Source organism: Dipodomys spectabilis, unplaced genomic scaffold (genome assembly GCF_019054845.1).
Source record: "Dipodomys spectabilis isolate Male_0828 unplaced genomic scaffold, ASM1905484v1 ptg000157l, whole genome shotgun sequence".
Classification (NCBI taxonomy): domain Eukaryota; kingdom Metazoa; phylum Chordata; class Mammalia; order Rodentia; family Heteromyidae; genus Dipodomys; species Dipodomys spectabilis.
Genome location: NW_024870834.1, coordinates 3,151,808 through 3,170,056, shown reverse-complemented (window position 1 = coordinate 3,170,056; position 18,249 = coordinate 3,151,808). Strand labels below are relative to the sequence as shown.

Below are 18,249 nucleotides of genomic sequence, written 5' to 3'. Positions count from 1 at the left end.
CTGGGTGGTGGGCAGGGTGGGGGGAGATGGGAAGGGATGGGAAGGGGAAACAAAGGAGGAGGCAACAATGCGTGATAAGAAATGTACTCATTATCTTGCCCATATAACCCCTCTGTATGGTATTTTCACAATAAAAAGAATTCTAGAAAAAAAAGAAATAGGCTTTTAAAAAGCAGCTCATTTTAGAATAAAAGTACTTGCTTTTCATACCAAGTGTGACCTCAGTATCTCCCAAAGAATAAATGCTTGTAGCCACAGTTGATATTTGGCGCTAATGATTGAAATTTTTGTAGTAATGAAATTGAGGGAAGTAGTTCAGTAGCAGTGTATATTGGTGTTTCAGTATTTTACCAGTGGAAGAGCTAGCAGTTAAGGTTAGGAGTAGAGTTTGTTAGTTTATACTTTTGTGTATTAGAATAATGGACACAGTTTGCTAACAGTTTTAGGATTGTAACATGCTCCCATCAGTCAATTAGTGTCTTAAAATATTAATAACTGTCTAACAGTGTTTGTATTGCTGTTCTCTTGCTTTTATCAATTAATGATTGGTTATTTAAATTTCTTTGATTTTTAAGGTTCAAGAACCAGAAAAAGAGTCCAGAAGTAACTCAAATGCTGGAAATCGACTTTTCTGCTTGTTTGACTTTTTCTCTTTTTCTCTTTTGTTTTATTTCATGTGAGTTCTTGTGGGGTGGGAGTAATAATTAAATACCTGTTTTTTTGAAAACAAATTCTTTTATTAAAATGGATATTTTGTACAATTTATTGAGGACTAATTTATGAAATTGCAAAGTCTTAGATTGTGTACATGGCTGAGATTTGAAGTATGTACAAGACTTTCCTAATCATTGTGCGTTTCTCAGAGTGGGTAGAAATGTTTGACAAGTCTTCACTGTTAAGGATATGCAACACTTTAAGGTCTCCTTGGCTCAATACAAATACATAATTTGTTGTGGCAATGAAGTTTGGTTTGTATTGATTTTGTTCTTCACCACAGCATTTGTTGAGCATTCACTGATGAGACAGAAGCTTCAAAAAAGGGCCAGAATACACATCTGTGTGGAGAAAAGTTAGAGGACACGGGATCAAGAAAGTGTTCCAGTTCTACAACAAGATGGGTGAGAAATTGTCAAGTGCAGTCACAGACTGTGCCAAGCCTGGCTTCTGTGAAGGAAGTGTGTCCATGAGCTAGATTTGTACAGCTCTTGTTCACCGATTATTTGCTTATAAGTTTTGTTGTTGTAGCAAATGGTATTTGTATAGCAAAACAAACACTGTTGAATTTTAGTGATTAGAAAATTTTAATATAGTGTTTCTCTTACCTGGGAACAGAATCTCAGATTTTTAACATTTATGGGCAAGATATATTTCTCAAAGTTTACTTTGTTAAAAAACTTGTCATTGAGGGATGGGAAGGTGTCTTAGTGGTAGAGTGCTTGCCTTGCATGCATGAGGCCCTGGGTTCGATTCCTCAGTACCACATAAGCAGGAAAAGCCAGAAGTGGCTCTGTGGCTCAAGTGTAGAGTGCTACCCTTGAGCAGAAGAATTGAGGGACAGTGCCAAGGCCCAGAGTTCAGGTCCTACAACCACCACCACCAACAACAAACAAGTTGGCATTGGATACCTTTTCACTTGGAGTGGTATTTAGATGTTTAGGAATTTTAAGATCCCCAACAGAGTTGGGGATGTAGCTTAGAGGTAGAGTGCTTTCCTAGTATGTGAGGCCTTGAGTTCAGTCCTTAACACTATAAAAAAATAATTATGTGGGGCTGGGAAGTGGTAGACTGGTAGCCTTGTATGCATAAGGCCCTGGGTTCGATTCCTCAGTACCACATAAGCAGGAAAAGCCAGAAGTGGCACTGTGGCTCAAGTGTAGAGTGCTACCCTTGAGCAGAAGAATTGAGGGACAGTGCCCAGGCCCAGAGTTTAGGTCCCACGACCTGGGGGGAAAAATTGTGTGTGTGTGTGTGTGTGTGTGTGTGTGTGTAAGAAAGAGTGAGAGAGAAAGAGAGAGAGAGAGTGTGTGTGTGTATGTGTGTATGTGTGTGGTGCTTAGGGCAAACCTGAAGTAGGTATTTCAGTGTTGTTGTTTTTTTTAATTTTTGTTGTCCTTAAGTAGTTGTAGAAAGGAGCTGCCATTCAACAAAGCAATTTATGAATGCAGTGTGCCTTGATCAGTGGTACCCCTTTCAACATTCTCACCGGACCCTCCCAAAGTATTTCAGTTTTATAAGACAAATTGATTGGAGAACATATCGAGTAAATAGTCATGTAAGTGGGCCATGGACATAGACATGTCCAAGGTTTGAGAAATGGTGAAAATAGCACCAGTAATGAATTTTTGGCTCTCTGGTGGGAATATTTCGTTGTCATGTGAAGTATTTTAGCACTGTAATGGTCATACAGTAAAAATGCAACTCAGATCTGCAGACTCAGATCTGTAGGCCTCCTGAAGACCTATGAGCTCTGCATTTACAGAACAGAGAATTAGGTTTGGGCCAGAGACCCCTGCTTCTTGAAAATTTGGATTTTCATACTCATCAGTGTTGTGTCCTAAGTTTATTTTTCACACCTAAATCAACTCTGGAGTTCTGTTTTAAATACATTGGTGCTTAAAATAGGATACAATGTGTGTGGCGTGTTTTGTATATATGCCTTAGCTTTTTTTAGTTTTCAAAACACAAAATATAGCAAAACCTGTTGGTTAAATATTAAGGAAACAAATATTTCCTCACATATTGTTTTAAACAAGTGCTGACATTTTCTCAAATGTTACTATATTGGCAAGGCTACAGAAATTAATGAAAAACTACTAGCCAGAAGTAGCCCATTTGATTTACCAGCTCTGCCCCTCATTCTGTGTGCTTTCCTTCCTGCGGCAACAGCCTTTATTTTTAAGACATGGTTAAGCAGCCTCCTTGTCATTCGAGATGTTTTGCCCTTTTAGTTTCATATTTCTTATTTTTATCTTGCCTTATTTTTTATTTTCTTTCCAGTCTTGAGTGGAGTGGATTTGCTGTCTTCATTTCCCCCTGAGTCCAGCTTCCTGGCTCTGTGGTGTCTTAGGTGCCATTAGTCCTGTCCTTTGTTGCCATTCTGTTGAGGATTTTGTGGGGGCTTTATTGTCTGTTGAGGGTCAGCACCCATAGTGCCCTCTTGTCCTTCCCTCAAGAACATTCCAGTGTGTTCTCCATTTTCTGCAAAGCAGCTGATAAGTCTTTGGTCCCTACTAAGCCCCAAAGTAAAATAGCTTCTCAGTGTTCTTTTAACGGTGGCTTGTTGAGATAAAACCCTGAGTTTTACTATTTTAAAACTGACTTTCAATTACTAAATTAAAGGTGCACATAAAGATCCAAATTACATAGCAAGAAATTAGTGGGGAAAATAGAAGTAATTTCTGTCTGCCTATGTATTACTGAGCATTTTGATGTTTAGTCTTTAGAGTTCCATTGTTATTGTAGTAGACCCTTGGTGTCCACAGGCATACAGTTCCAGTCCCTGGAACTGTTCATTGTATTGTTGGAGCTCTGTGAATTTCCCGTTAACACTTCTGCCCTTGACAGCAAATCTCAGATTTTCACTTTATCTCTGTAATTAATCACATTCACTTCTACCTTGCTTTGAAGGCACTGTTTGCTCTTTGGCAGGCAGATTTCCACAAAATTAAAGGTAGGGAATTCAGCAGAACACAAAATGATTTTAACAAAACTGATGACTTTGCAGGACCTCACGGAATCTCTCATCAACCAAGCTATGTAATGTGTCTTGGGAGTTAAAATTTTTGTTCTAAAAATTCATTCAAGCCGGGTGCCAGTGGCTCAGGCCTGTAATCTTAACTACTCAGGAAGGAAGCTGAGATCTGAGCATCGCAATTTGAACCCAACCTGGCCAGGAAAGACTGTGAGACTCTGCTCTCCAATTAACCAGCAAAAAAAACTGTAAATGGAGTTGTGGCTCCAGTGGTAGAGCTAGTGCTTGAGCAGAAAAAGGTGAGGGACAGTGTTTAGGCCCTGAGTTTAAGCCCCAGGACCAGTGACAAGCGCACATGCGTGTGCGCTTGCACACACACACACACACACACACACACACTCTATTTCATCTCCCTGATATCTCCCTCCCGCCGCCCCTCCCCCCACCCCCCCCAAGCTTGGTCCAAGCTAAGAATAAGTCAACAAAGTAGGCTTTACTGTATTGTGATTAACAAATTTGATAATGTATGGTCATTGTGGAAAATTTAGAATGCATAAGTCATACAAGCCACAGGCAGCCACTGCTAACCTTTTCATATTTTCTTCTTTTTTTCCCTATAGATTTAGTCTTTTTATTATTTAGTAAAACTTTATATTCTGCATTTTAAAGCTAACAGTATTTCTCATATTATTACAAATAATGTTGAATATAATTTTGTTTTCATGTTTTTTTTTCTTATGGATTTAGGGTATTTTCCTGTTTCCTTGTTTTCAGTCATAGCGTAATTTTAATAGTATTCTAAAACAAAAAGCAAATCCCTGGGTCCAAGACTGTGAAGTGCAAAGTTGCCAGATAGATTCATATTATGAGATTATTTTGCTGAAGCTTTACTGATTCACACCTTGCCCAATCAGTGGAAGTCCCTTTCTTGCCTCCTATCATCCTCTATGCTTTCTTACCCAGGTCTATGTGATGGATTAGAAGATGTACCTAGGAAGGGAGGTATTAGGACTTGAGGGTGGAGTCCTGGTGCATGGGATTTTGTCAGAGCTCTAATGCATAATAGCCCTTGGCAATTCAGGGAAAGGCCCTCACAGGAGTAGCACCTGCCCTGCTGTGACCTTGGGCTTGAGAACTGTGAGCATTTAAATGAGTCTGGTTGCTGTATTTTTGTTACAAAGCCCAAATAAAACATTGTTAATTTTGTTATTTGGTACTAGGGTAATTTAAAAAAAATTCTAGTAAACTTGGACAACTCTTTGTTTGTAAACGAAGCATTCTCTTTTCTTTTTGGTGTATTGGTTCTGTTTATGGACTAATGACTGAAATCCTGTATCGTGTTTGGCTGACTTTTTCCTGATTATATGTGTTGAATACTTTTTAATTTTCGTAAAAAGTTTAGTTTTTGTGGCTTTAGTCTGTTTAGTCTTTTCATTGTGATTTCTGCCACTGTTTTAAAATATTTTCTAACCAGAAATCAGAAATAGTTACCGTGACTTTTTTTAGGCTATGGTTCCAATGCTTCTGAACTGTCAATTAGCTTAGATGAATGTATATGTTGAGGAGAGGATCACTTTTTTTTTCCCCCTTCACACAGTTGACAGTATTCTAGTACCATTTGTTAAAATAAATTGATCTCCCCAATCTTCCTCCACCCTGGTTTGTGCTGTCTCTTTATTCCTAGAGTTCTTGTACCAGGTCTGTTTCTTGCTGTTTGATTTCATTGATCTGTCCTTAAAGCTATCAGCACTGATTTAACTAATGTCATTTACTTATTTTTTTAATTTATTTTCCAATGAACATTTAAAGAAATCAAGACAAGGCAAAACTCACCTATCTCACCACCACCACTACCAAAGTCAGACTGTCCTTTACTCCATGCTACACTCCCACCGTCATGACAGTACCAAGTCCACTGGTTATTCTGTAAGCTCTTCATTCATTGTTCTCAGTGCCATGGGAGGAACAAGACAGACTGGAGGATCCGTGATGGAAAAGGGATCATTATGTGAGTACACCTCTAAACTGTGTGCATAATCTTGAAAGTCTGCCCTTGGCTAGATGGTATTGACAGCTTTCTTTATCACTTGCGCAAAGTTACACAAATAAAATGCTCACTACCTCCACTATACTAAGGAAGTTACTGTCCACATATTACTACTACTTTGCAACTTTTGGACATTATTCCTGAATTTGGCGCACTGGGAAGTTAAACTTCTTCACTGAACTTCCTTCTCTTTTGTCATGAAGCACTATGTATAACTTCCATCAAGACCTTCTTAAGTTTGGTAGTTCTATATTTGTGGGAAGTATGAGTAGAGGTGATGCTTAAGGAAATCTAGAGGTACAGGGGCAGGAAGTTGGAGGAGTACATCCAGAATGCAGGGATGGGAGGAGGAACCTCTATATTCTGAAATCTGTTTCAGAGTGATCCTATCAGGTCAAGTGAGTATTTGGTAAAACTGGGCCACTGTTTTTTTTGTGTTTTTTTTTTTAAAGAAAATTCTCAGGCTTTTCCTGTAAAGGACCAACATGAGTTAGGACTGAAAAGCACAGATCATGCAGACATCCTGAGGGAGGTCCTGGGACAAAATGTCACAGGGAATTCTCTTAGGTGCCCATGATGAGAGGAGAGTGGTAGTTTACTAGTTGGACTTGTGTAGGGGCTACTGGGCTCTGGCACTGGCACAGATACCAGAGAGCTGACTAGAGCCTCCGTTGCATTTTGGAGCTGGCTGTGGAGCTATGTCCCTGGGCAGTGTTTGAGAAGTGGCAGAGATACCTAGGACGGTTGGCATGCAGACAGGTGCATTCAGGAATCTTAAGACTCCATGTTCTAGACAATTTACATGCCTCCTCATCCACTGTAACAGCTGTGAAACACCTCGACTTTATTCTCCTGGCATCTTTTATTTAACTTCCAGGTTGTGTTGCTAACATGAGTCAGTTCAGCCAGAGAAGCATGCTCATCATAATATGCTTAACATAATGTGGTTGCAAATTGTGCCTGCCCCCAAGTTTCAAATACAGTCATCCCTCACAGATATGTAAAAGCTTATAGCAAAATTTTCTGGTGTGGGAGGGGGCCAGTAAGCTGAGCACTGGTTGACCACACCTACAGCTACTCAGGATACTGAGATCTGAGGATTGTGGTTAAAGCCAGACCGGGCAGGAAAGTCCAGTGAGACTCATCTCCAGTTAACTACCAGAAAGTCAGAAATGGGAGGAGTTGTTCAAAGTGTTAGGGCACTAGCCTTGAGCAAATATTGCTAGGGGCAGTGCCCAGGCCCTGAGTCCAAGCCCCATGACTAAATAAATACAATTGTAATTTACCCTACTGTTGCAATTGAGAAAGGATTATTAAGATGTTTCTTAAGATGTGCATACAGCCACTGCAAACGTTACTGTTTTTCCTTTTCCAAATTTTTAACTAAGCATTTGAAAAGCAGTTGTATTCCAGGTGCTGCTGTTCTGAAGGTATGTCTTCACTGCTATGTCATGCAAAGTGTTCCTAAAGAGAGATTAGAATGGTTTCCCAGGCTGGTCTGTTGTGGTAGAGGTCAGAGAACCACAGCCTGCAAAAACACAATTGGGAGGTCAGGGATCCCAGACACCTGCTGTTCCCAATGAACTGTATGATGCACATAGAAAATGTTGGGACTCCAGCCCTGGTCATCTCTGGTTGGTCTTTTAGTGACAAAATTGAGGGGAAATAGGAAACTTTAAAATGGGTGGTGTTTTCTTTTTCTTTTTCTTTTTTTTGGGTGTTATTGTTGATATCCCTATTTGAATGTAAAGTCCCTTACACAAAAGAAGCATGCCGCCTTTAGACTGCATTTACTGCTTGCGATGACTCCAGTTGTGTGTAAATATTAGAAAACAGCGGGGTCCTGCATTCCAAGAATCACTTGAGCAGTGCCACGAAGACAAGTGTCCTTACTGGTATTGTAGTCATACTACCCAGCTCTCCTGCTGTTTCTAATCTGTGCGCACAGCCGTGAAAAAACTGGACTGACATTTACAGGCACAGCAGGGATACACTTGACTAGGGAATGTTAAAGACTCCAGTCCCTCCGATTCAAAGTGGCCACCACACGCGATAAATCTTCACAGGAGAGCCGAGGGCTGGGCTGCCCTCAGCTGATGCTGTAATGAGGGCATCTGTAATGAAGCAAAGGAGCAGAACATTGTCCCTCGAAGCTCAGCTTTTTAGCAGTCAGGTATTATTCAGACCTCTCTAAAGAAGAATGCGACTAAAGCGAAGGATTTTCCTGAGGCGATGTGCTTTTTGGAGGCTCTTTCTCCCACTATTCTTGTTCCTTAGTCCCCATTTGGATCTTGCAGGAATGTTTCTCAGTAAAAGAGCATTTACCTATCAACTTGGAATAAAGATGAATTTCTCTGGAATCTGCCCTAATCTGCTGTGTGAAAGAGGGTCGGTTGCTTCCTGACTCCAGTTGGACAGACTTGCTTCCCTATTTTATGCCAGTGAACTGCCAGATTTGTATGCCGTAATATTGGTAATGCAATTAGGTTTGCTGCACATTGTCTGGTTGACTTCTCACTTAAGAGTTTCTTTCCCTATGGGAATAAGACTAGACAGACTGCCATTTGCTATTACTAATTCTGCTTACCATTATCACTGGAGCTTTTTTTTTTTTTTTGTAATTAGCTATCTTAGTTAGCTCTTAAATTTTAATAGCCAATTGAAGCTACGTTTTAGCCAAGTTCCATATCTAAATTGCATTCAGTCCATTAACAAAGTTGGTTAAAAGGCTATTAAAACGAAAGCCAATATATAGTGGCTCACACTTGCATCTTCACCATAGTAGCCATGGCAGCCACCCCGAGTTCCTAAAGGAACTTTGTCTCCAGTGAAGTCGGCAGGGTTGGATCCCACTTCCCTGTGTCAAGGAGCGGAGGCTCACAAAGCATTGTGGATGCCAACATTAACACCCTAGCCTATCCTCCCCCATTTCTTTGATTCATGGTAATGGAGGGAGGAAGAAATAGGCATTTAATATTCTAGATTAAAATGGACAGTTTTTTGAAAAGTGAATAATTGAAATGATTTTTTTTTCATTTTAGTTGATCAAAATTATTAGCAAAACCATCTGAGGCACCTTCTGGTAGGATTGTAGTCTTGTGGGTTCAGTCTGTAACACATTCTGCCAGACATTAAAGAAAAGAAAAATTGTAGCTGAGCCAGCACATACATAGGCTCAGAGCACCTCTCGCCCACTGGATGGCTCCATTAGAACTATGGTTCAACTTAGACCTTTACTGGCATTCCCCACCCTTGAAGGCAGGTTGGTTGGCCTAGCCCCTGTGCGGAGACCTCTGTCCTCCAAAGGGGATATGAAGTTGTTTTTTCCATTTTCAGAGAAACTCAGTTTCACCTTTTTTTTTTTAAATAAAGAATTGGTGATACAAGTTGTCAAAAGAAATTTAGAGTGGTACTGGATGAGTTCAGGCTCATTTCATCTCAGTTGTTAGAACCCTGAAAATGAAAGTGTGCAGAGAATCTTCACTCTTGGGAGTGTTGCGAAGCAGTTCCCACTCCCTACGTTGCCAGGGCCATTTTGAAATGAATAGTTTTTCAGAAATAGAAAAAAAAATCCCATCTCAATAATGGCCTTTTGTTTCTCCATTCAGAAGATATTAGATCTATGGTCATGTAATGTGAGGCGTGAGAGTGCGTTTGGGTGCTTCCTGCTCCTCTGCACTTAGCCCCTTATAGGTAGCTTCTTTCTTGCTCTAGAGCTGCCTCTGATGGCTCTGTGTTATCTATTAAAAGCCACTCGAAGACAGAGGTCCACGTAGAGAAGCCCACTGGTGCATTGCTGTATTTACGTCTTTCTGTGGTGTCTGGATCATTATATTCCATTGCAAACAGATTTAGTGGCCTCACAGTTCTATGCCATCATTCACCTCATTTCCTTCACTGGCCTCTGCCTGAGGGCCATGCAGTGGTGAGGGGGTGAAAAGGTAGAGGACCAGATGTGCTGGAGAGGCTCTTTGTTTGGTACTGGAAGCTGAGAGAAAAGTGCAAAAGAGGTTATTTTACCCATTTAGATTCTGTGCAGTAAAATTAGTACACATTAAAAATGTATGTATAACTAATTGGCCTTTGATTAAAGTAGAATTGGCTTTCAAAATCAGGTCATAAACTCTTTTAAGAGGTCAGCTTGATAGCTTTGGTACAAGACTGAAGGCAGGAATGGCCCTTTCTTGACTTCTTCTGAAGCTCCTACAGCTTCGTGATGGATTTAGAGTGCGGTAGTCAATCCTCGCCTCCGTTTCATCCATTTGTTTAAGGAAACTTGTTCTCTCTGGTGATACTTGTATGTGTGACATTAAGGTAAGTGTTGAAATGTCTTAAAACTGAAGACCATAACCCCCTCAAGGAGTCTGGATAGAAAATAACACTATATTTTGTGCATTAAGAGCTAAAAGGAGCTGGGGATGTAGTTCAGTGGTGGTGTACTTGCCTAGCACGGATTTAATTCCCTAGCAACATTAAAAAAAAAAAAAAAAAGGGAAAAATAACTATCCCCCAACCTTGACAATCCCCCAACCTCAAAAAGTAATTTTTTTAAGGGGGTCAGTTATGGTCTTGACCTCTGGGCTTGGGTGCTGTCCCTGAGCTCCTTAGCTCTAGGCGAGCGCTCTACCACTTGAGCCACAGTGCCACTTCCAGTTTTCTGGTGGTTGACTGGAGATAAGAGTCTCACGGACTTTCCTGCCCAGGCTGGCTTTGAACTGTGATGTTAGATGTCAGACTCTGGAGTAGCTAGGATTATAGGTGTGAGCCTCCTGCACCCAGCTCAAAAAGTAATTGAAAAAGACAAATGAACATTTTATGTATGTGTCAGTTTCCGATAGGAGTGAGATCCTATTGTCCTATTTAACTTCCAGGGAAACAGGCTGAAAACAGCAGACGTTTCTTCTTCCCACAGTGTGAGGCCTCCTGTCCCATCTGCAGGCTTGCTTGCTTGCTCATCTTCACCATGAAGTCCTCTGCATCACTAGGGTCGGTAGGAGGGGCTTGGGACGGGATAGACTGCAGCCCACATGGGCCTGGACACATGCAGGGTTCCAGCCAGTAACACCCCTCCCCCCCCCTCCCCAGCTTGTTCTACTTTTGTTAGATTCCATCACTTCCGGATCTTTCTGAGTTTGCCTATCTGGTGACACATCCTAAGGGAAAGAAAGTAATGAAAATGTCTTTGTTCTACCTTCTACCTTGTCTACTTGTCTGATTAATTGAAGTAGAGTTATGTATGTATAGCTTGAAAGTGGGTTTCCTTAAGAGTTTTGAAGGCATTGTATTACTGTCTTCTGGTTCCATTACTGCTGCTGAGCCAACTTGAAATCATAATTTCTGGGCTTTCTGCACATGGGCTATATTTTTTTTCCCCCTAATGTCCTCAGCCTCATAAAGATAGGTTGCTGGGTTTCTATTTTCTTTTTTGGGGGGTCCGGTCATGGGGCCTGAACTCTGGGCCTGGGCACTGTCCCTCAGCTCTTCAGCTCAAGGCTAGCGCTCTACCACTTGAGCCACAGTGCCACTTCCAGCTTTTTTTTTTTTTTCTGCTTATGTGGTGCTGAGGAATCGAACCCAGGGCCTCATGCATGCAAGGCAAGCGCTCTACCACTGAGCCACCTTCCCAGCCCTGGGTTTCTATTTTCTATGTCTCCTATTAATCAGAAAACAGGACCTGGGGATTTTGTGAAAGCCTTGGCGATTTCTCCCCTTCCTGTTTTTCCCTTTGTTTCCCCCTTTCCTTCTCTTTCTCTCTCAGACCCATTATGTACCCTTTCTCTGTTTTTTCCTGAATTTCCAAACAACAATGAGATTTACATAATGGACTGTTTGAAAGTCATGTGTATAATGTTTTTGTTTTTTTTTTTCCTTAAATCATCCTGGTCTTGGTTCACGGATACAGATTCTTCTTATAGCTTTAAGGATTTTAATTGTAATATGTCAAAGTGCCCTTGTTCCTCCATAGAAATTATGCCATTTATTTTGGCTTTGTATTTAATTGTAAATGGTTTTCTCAGCATCTAGGGTTTGGTGCCTGGCTGTTAGCATGTAAGACTGAGTGTTTAGGCAGGTGACGTGTAGGGCTTGTGTTTGGGGCTGTCATTGTCTTCCACTTGATGGGTGGGCCATTGTTAGAAGAATCAAGCTAATCTGTGAAAAGTGCCAATGACTTGTGAGTGTAGTCTCAGAAGAAAGGACAGTGTTTTAGAACAGGAAAGGACAGTCATGAAACTAGCCACAGGAGCTCCTGGCACTTGAAAACTGTGGGGCCTCTGCTGAGCCTGTGAAACATACAACCTGTGTTTGGGTATTGGCACCCCTACACTTGAAGTTACATCTGTGGAGTGCCCACTGTTCCTGGCAGGCATTGTATGCATCCCCCTGGAGAAGACAGAGTAAGCTTTTATTCTGAGCTTAGAAAGGCAGAGGAAGTCTGTGCCACTGAGCTGTTGTGAAGATGAAGTGAGGCACAGGAACTCTTCCATACATGCACTTCCTTAGTTATCTTTCCTCTTGCATGGTCAGCTCATTCTTCCTGTCTCTTGCTGCTGAGTGGAGGTTCAGTTTGTGCAGGAATATCCTGGTAAAGCAGGGTGTTTTTATTTTTATTTTTGTTCAGTCGTGGGGCCTGAATTCTGGGCCTGGGCGCTGTCCCTCAGCTTTTTAGCTCAAGGTTAGTGCTCTACCATTTGAGCCATAGCACCACTTCTGGCTTTTTTTCTGCTTATGTGGTGCTGATGAATCGAGCCCAGGGCCTCATGCTTGCAAGGCAAGCACTCTACCACTGAACCATCTTCCCAGCCCCAGCAGAGTGTTTTTGGTTGTTTTTTTTTTTTTGGAGACCCTTCTCCCATTGCATTGGTTTTGTCAAAAATTACTTGGACATACTTATAAATGAATCTTTCTGGGATTTCCATTCTGTTCAGCCATCCTTGTGCCAAAATCACAATTTTTTAAATTATCTAAATAGTAAGCCTTAAGATTACACTGAGTACTCCCACTTTATTCCTTTTTTTTTTTTTAAAGATTATTTTAGCCACTTGAAAGCCTTTGCATTTGACATAAAGTTTAGCATAAGCTTGTTTGTGTCTATAAAAACCATGTAAGAATTGTGGTAGAAATGACATTAAAGCTTTAGAGAGAGTTGACATCTTTACCAGGTCGAGTCTTCTGACCTATGACCACAAAATATACCTGTGCCTTTATTTAGAGCTCGGATTTCTTTCACTTGGATTTTGTAAGTTTCAGTATGCAATCCCGTATTTACTTTTCAGGTATATGCTTAAGTAATTTTCTTCATAGCAACTGTTAATTGTTGTTTTGTGGGTTTTATTTTTTTATTTTTGTTTCCTTAGATTTGTTGTCAGTAAGAAGAAAGGCAGCTGAATTATATGTGTGTTGATTTTGTGTTCCATGATACTCATGCATTCATTATCAAATTGTAAGCTCACGAGTTGAATCCTTGTTGGGTAGATGAGATCTTAGCTCTGTAAACACTTGTCCCTCCTCCATCATTCAGCAATTGTGGATAGTACAATTGTGGGTTTTGTTGTTGTTATTGTTGTTGTTGTCGTCATTGTGATTTTGGTGGTACTAGGGTTTAAGCTGAGGGCCTTAACTTTGTTTGAGTTACTTGCTTGGCTGGTGCTCTACCATTTGAGCCATGCCTCTAGTCTAGATTTTTGAGTTACCATCTCAACCTCCCAAGTACCTAAGATTATAGGTGTGAGTTGAAATTGGTTTTTTTTTTTTGGGGGGGGGGGTCCAGTTGTGGGGTCTGAACTCTGGGCCTGGGCACTGTCCCTCAGCTCTTCAGCTCAAGGCTAGCGCTCTACCACTTGAGCCACAGCGCCACTTCCGACTTTTCTCTTTTTGCTTATGTGGTGCTGAGGAATCGAACCCAGGGCCTCACGCATGCAAGGCAAGTACTCTACCGCTGAGCCACCTTCCCAGGCCTGAAATTGTTTTTTGTAAATCTTATTGTTTGAAAAACCATCTTTGATTTATTGTTTTATGTTTATTAGATAGCTTGGCTGGGTATAGAAGCCAAGGACGGAAATTACTTTTCAGGTTTTTTTAAGGTATGATGCCACTCCCTGTTTTCTAGCATTTAATGTTGCCAAGGGAAAGTCTAATGCATTCTGGTTTTCTCTTGTTCTGAAGCTTGTAGGCACTGCTTTGTATTCTGATACCATAGTATTTCATATCAGTGTCCTTTGGTGAGGCCTATCATTTGTAGTTTCAGAAACCAAATTATTTGTTAAATAATAAAAGATAGGTATTCATAGTAAGACCCTTTCTCGAAAAATAAAGAACAGATTTTATTTAGAGGACTTAGAATCCAGTAGAGGAACAAGGACTAGAAATGTATGATTACAGTAATTTCTGGCTGTGACAAACACATGAATAGAAAATTTAAAAAAACGAGGAGTTCTTGGACTATTGGTGCTACATTTAGATACCCAGGGAAGATCAGGAGAGCCGAGGCTGAAAGGCAGGTGTGGGGGGACATAGCCACTGGGGCAGGGGTGGGGTGGGCAGAGAAAGACAGCGCCAGATAGTCAGGGGCAAATGGGAAGTCTGAGCTCAGCCTGCAGGAGGACTGGAGAGAACCATAGCTGAGTGTGGTGACTGAGGATGGAGTGGCCAGAAAGGGGGTGTGAGAGAGCCTAGAAGCTGTGTTACTGGGGCTACAGAAAGGGACCAGAGGCCCTTGGAATACAGTCCTCAGAGTGATAGGCCCCATTGTGCACTTTTCAGAGATCCCCTAGCTACTCTGCAGGATGGGCTGCCAGGTGGCAGGGGCCACCCAGGAGGGGCTCTTCGTAGTGTGTGGACCAGAGCCCTGTGCTTTCAGTTCTGGGAGGCTGAGTTATGTCCTCCCTCCAGAGGCTCTGCTGTGTGTTCCTGGAGCTCTTAGCAGTTACGTGTTGGACCTCTGACCCTTCTCCTCTTACACATGAGAGACAAGCGCTCTACCACTGAGCTTTATTTTTAGAGGGTGTTTTTATTCATTCTACCCTTCAAATTTTTCATAGACATTTAAAAGCAAAAATACAAAACAAACAAACAAACAAACACCTCTGGGGCAGTTGAGTCATGCTGGGTCCAGTGTCCCTCTCCTGCCTTTCTAGAGGAAGGGAGTCCTGAGCTGCTGAGGGGAGGGGCAGGGGGCTGTCCTCACCATCTCCTTTGCTATGTAGGTAGGTTTAGCTCATCCATCCTTTGAGCTTTAAAAACAAACAAGAAAAATGCGCCACGCTTATTAGATATGTTGGCAGATGGAAGGATTCCAGAAGTGTTTACCTGTTTATTTTAGTTTTCCTAACAACAGAGACTTCCTGTAGGCAAGTTCGACGCTCAAGAGATGTGTAGTATGGGGAGGATTAGTCAGATGCTCCACAAGCCGCAAGTGTCCAGGCACTGACCTCCACACCCCAGGGACTGCTAGAACCACTGGTGTTGGCGGCAGACACATTGCCAGGACTTGTGAATGGCCATTGAACAAATGAGAAGCGCCAGAGACCTGGAACGGACAAGATGATGCTTGTCTTCAAGTGTCATTGCCCTCCACGTCCTGGAATCATTTAACGAGATGACGCCAAGCCCAGTCTTGCCTTTTCTTCAAGTCATGTGCTTCTTTCCCCTCCCTCTCTTGCACATTCACTTTGCTAGTTCTTTGGAGAATACACACAGGGCACCTCCGTTTAATCAAGGCATTGGCCCTGGGGCAAGTATAGACACTGCACGGCATGCCAGGTGGGCCTCAGAGGGTCACCGACTGCCCTCTGTGCCTCTGTCCCCTCCGCCCTTGGGTGTGTGAGGAGGCATGTGAGGCAGGCTTTGCGTGCTTTTGCAGTCAGGTTGTCGAGGCAGCGCAGTTGATGGTTTTTCTGTTGGCCAGTCAGTGTCCCTTAGCAGTCTGGCAAGGAATCTTTCATCCTGTTCTTTGTAGTCTTGAACCAGGCACCGTGTCAAGATAGGAAAACAGGAAATGAAATGAATCTGCTAGGCATCCGTGTGAAGGGAGAGCCATCAATTACCTGAGAATCGGCAGGAGACACTGGCCTGGCAGCAGATGGCTGGGAGAAGCAGCAGGCTGGAGCTCAGCCTGCCTGGGGGTGATGGCCAGGTGGAGGCTGGCCGGCTTGCTCGTTGTGCTCAGCACCCATGGCCCCCCACATCCCGGTGCCCTCATTTGCACAAATCTGGCAGGATGGACATGCTTGGGAATGAGGTCAGCGTGGAGGAGGAGAAACCATTACAGAGGAAATAACAAGCGGATGGTGTAGTCTAGAGGGAAGGAGGTGATCCCCAGAGCAGGGAGATCAGCGTATGTGTCTGGAAGTCTGTCATGTGAAAGGAGAACACCACGTTTCTGAGTCGCTAGAGAAGGCAGAAGTAGGGTAGAAGGCCCAGTGAGGTGTAGAAGGTAAAAGCAGATGGCCCAACATGGAGAAGTGACTGATAGCACTTTCATTCCAAACGGATCCAGCAGACCCGCGAGGCTCCTGGGAACTTCGAGTGGAGAGTGCTAAATTCATGGGGGTGAGATTCTTATATTAGAACCACATCTTTCTGTATTCTAGCTGCTGTGGTGTTTTTGTGTGTTGTTTCGTTTTATCTTCATAACAACCCAGGCAAGATAAGGTACTGTGATTTTCCTAGAATCTTGGGCTGAAAGAGATCATGTGATTTTCCCAGGCCGCCCAGTTAATGAGCTCCTGTACAGCAGCATCTAAGCTAACCCTCCTTACTCTTACCCCGGCAGCCACAGTCACTGGGCAGCTTGATATCATGCTCAGCTCTTGCATATCCCAAATATCTTCAACCTTGATTCTGTCAGCATGGGCTGAGTCATACTGTGACAAGTGAGCCCCCATTCCTCAGGGGCTTGAAAATCACAAAGATGATGCTGTCATGGTAGATATATGTCATACTTAGTGAACATAACACCACCAAGGGTGAACCCTAACGTTAACCATAGACTTTGGGTGATAATAATGTCAATGGAGCATTAGTTATTGTAACATTGTTAGGGTATTGATGGCAAGAAGGCTAGAGCCTTGTAAGGTTGAGGCTGGGAGTAGATGGGAAATTTCTATACCAGCCTTTCAATTTTGCTGTGACCCTAAAACTGTTCCAGAAGTAAAACAATGGCAAGAACCCACAAGGGTTGATATATTTATTATACTATTATACTAAAATACAGTATTATGTATTGTATGTCAGTAGGACACAGCATAATGCTAGGGACAAGTAGTTTTCATCTGCTTGCAAGGAGGGGCATTTCTGTCCTGTGTTACCAGAAATCCTCTTTGCAGCCTTCTGTGAGGAGTGTGGAGAACACACACACACACACACACACACACACACACACACACACACACACATACATCCTCTCACCCTCCCTCTCTCCTCCCCTCCTTCCCTCTCCCCACATTAGCATGTTGCCTCAAGTATGGCTGGATGAAGGATGATGGGATCAGAAGCAAGACAGCAGTGTCAGAACCCAGGCATTACCTTTTCCTGGCACTGGCCACAGCCTAACGGTGAGAGGCTAAATATATACTTGTAAAGAATGGTTTGACCAGTCTGGGAATGTGGCTTAGTGGTAGAGTGCTTGCCTAGCATGCATGAAGCCCTGGGTTCGATTCCTTTCTACCACATAAACAGAAAAGGCCAGAGGTGGTGCTATGACTCAAGTGGTAGGAGTGGTAGCCTTGAGCAAAAGCTCAGGACAGTGCCCAGGCCCTGAATTCAAGCTCCAGGACTGACAAAAAGGAAAAAAACAAAAAACATAAACCTAATTTTGGGGGCTGGGAAGGTGGCTCAGTGGTAGAGCACTTGCCTTGCATGTCTGAGGACCTGGGTTCGATTCCTCAGCACCACATAAGCAAAAAAAAAAAAAGCCAGAAGTGGTGCTGTGGCTAAAGTGGTAGAGCGCTAGCCTTGAGCTGAATCGCTGAGGAACAGCGCCCAGACCCGGAGTTCAGGCCCCATGACGGGACCCCCCCAAAAAAATTTTAAAAAATAAAGAATGGCTTGACCATTACAGACCTCTCCTGGAATTCTCCAGTTGGCTTCTGTGTATGGTGGCAATGAAGTAATAGCCAAAACTGGTAGATCTGGGCCAAGCCTCTCATTTTGAGATGAGACTAGGTATAAGGCAGAGAGTTAGTGAAGTCGTCCTAGGCTAGCTTGCAAGTGTGCCTCACCGAAAGCCACCTGGTCTTAGGTTGGGTCCCTGGGGCTTGCAGTGGAAAGGAGCCTTGTGTCCAGGAAGTGAAACGTGCTTGGAAAGGGCCCACAGAACCAACTATCCAGGAAGCAGGACCATGGGCCAAGTTCAAGTCCGCTGAAGTTGTAAGGAAAAAAAAAAAAAGGCCTCAGCCAATTTCTGAAGTGCTGGAGCTAGGATGACCTTCTGGCCCAGTCCTGAGTGCATGCTGAGCACCTTGTGGGCCTGTCATTGTTGGGCTGCTGGAGGAGGCCGTTCTCCTGCTGAGAG

At 42.8% G+C, this 18,249-nt stretch overlaps 1 protein-coding gene across 6 annotated transcripts in view; it reads left to right on the top strand.

The window, feature by feature from the left end:
* Nucleotides 1–765, top strand: part of Vrk1 (VRK serine/threonine kinase 1) — a 75,567-nt gene extending 74,802 nt beyond the window's left edge. For all 6 annotated transcript variants that reach the window (XM_042692733.1, XM_042692734.1, XM_042692735.1 and 3 more), the window contains one exon: nucleotides 576–765. In XM_042692733.1, coding sequence (XP_042548667.1) covers nucleotides 576–607 — 32 coding nt within the window. In that variant the 3' untranslated portion in view covers nucleotides 608–765. The remainder of the gene's footprint in view (nucleotides 1–575) is intronic.
* The last annotated feature ends 17,484 nt before the right edge of the window (nucleotides 766–18,249 follow it).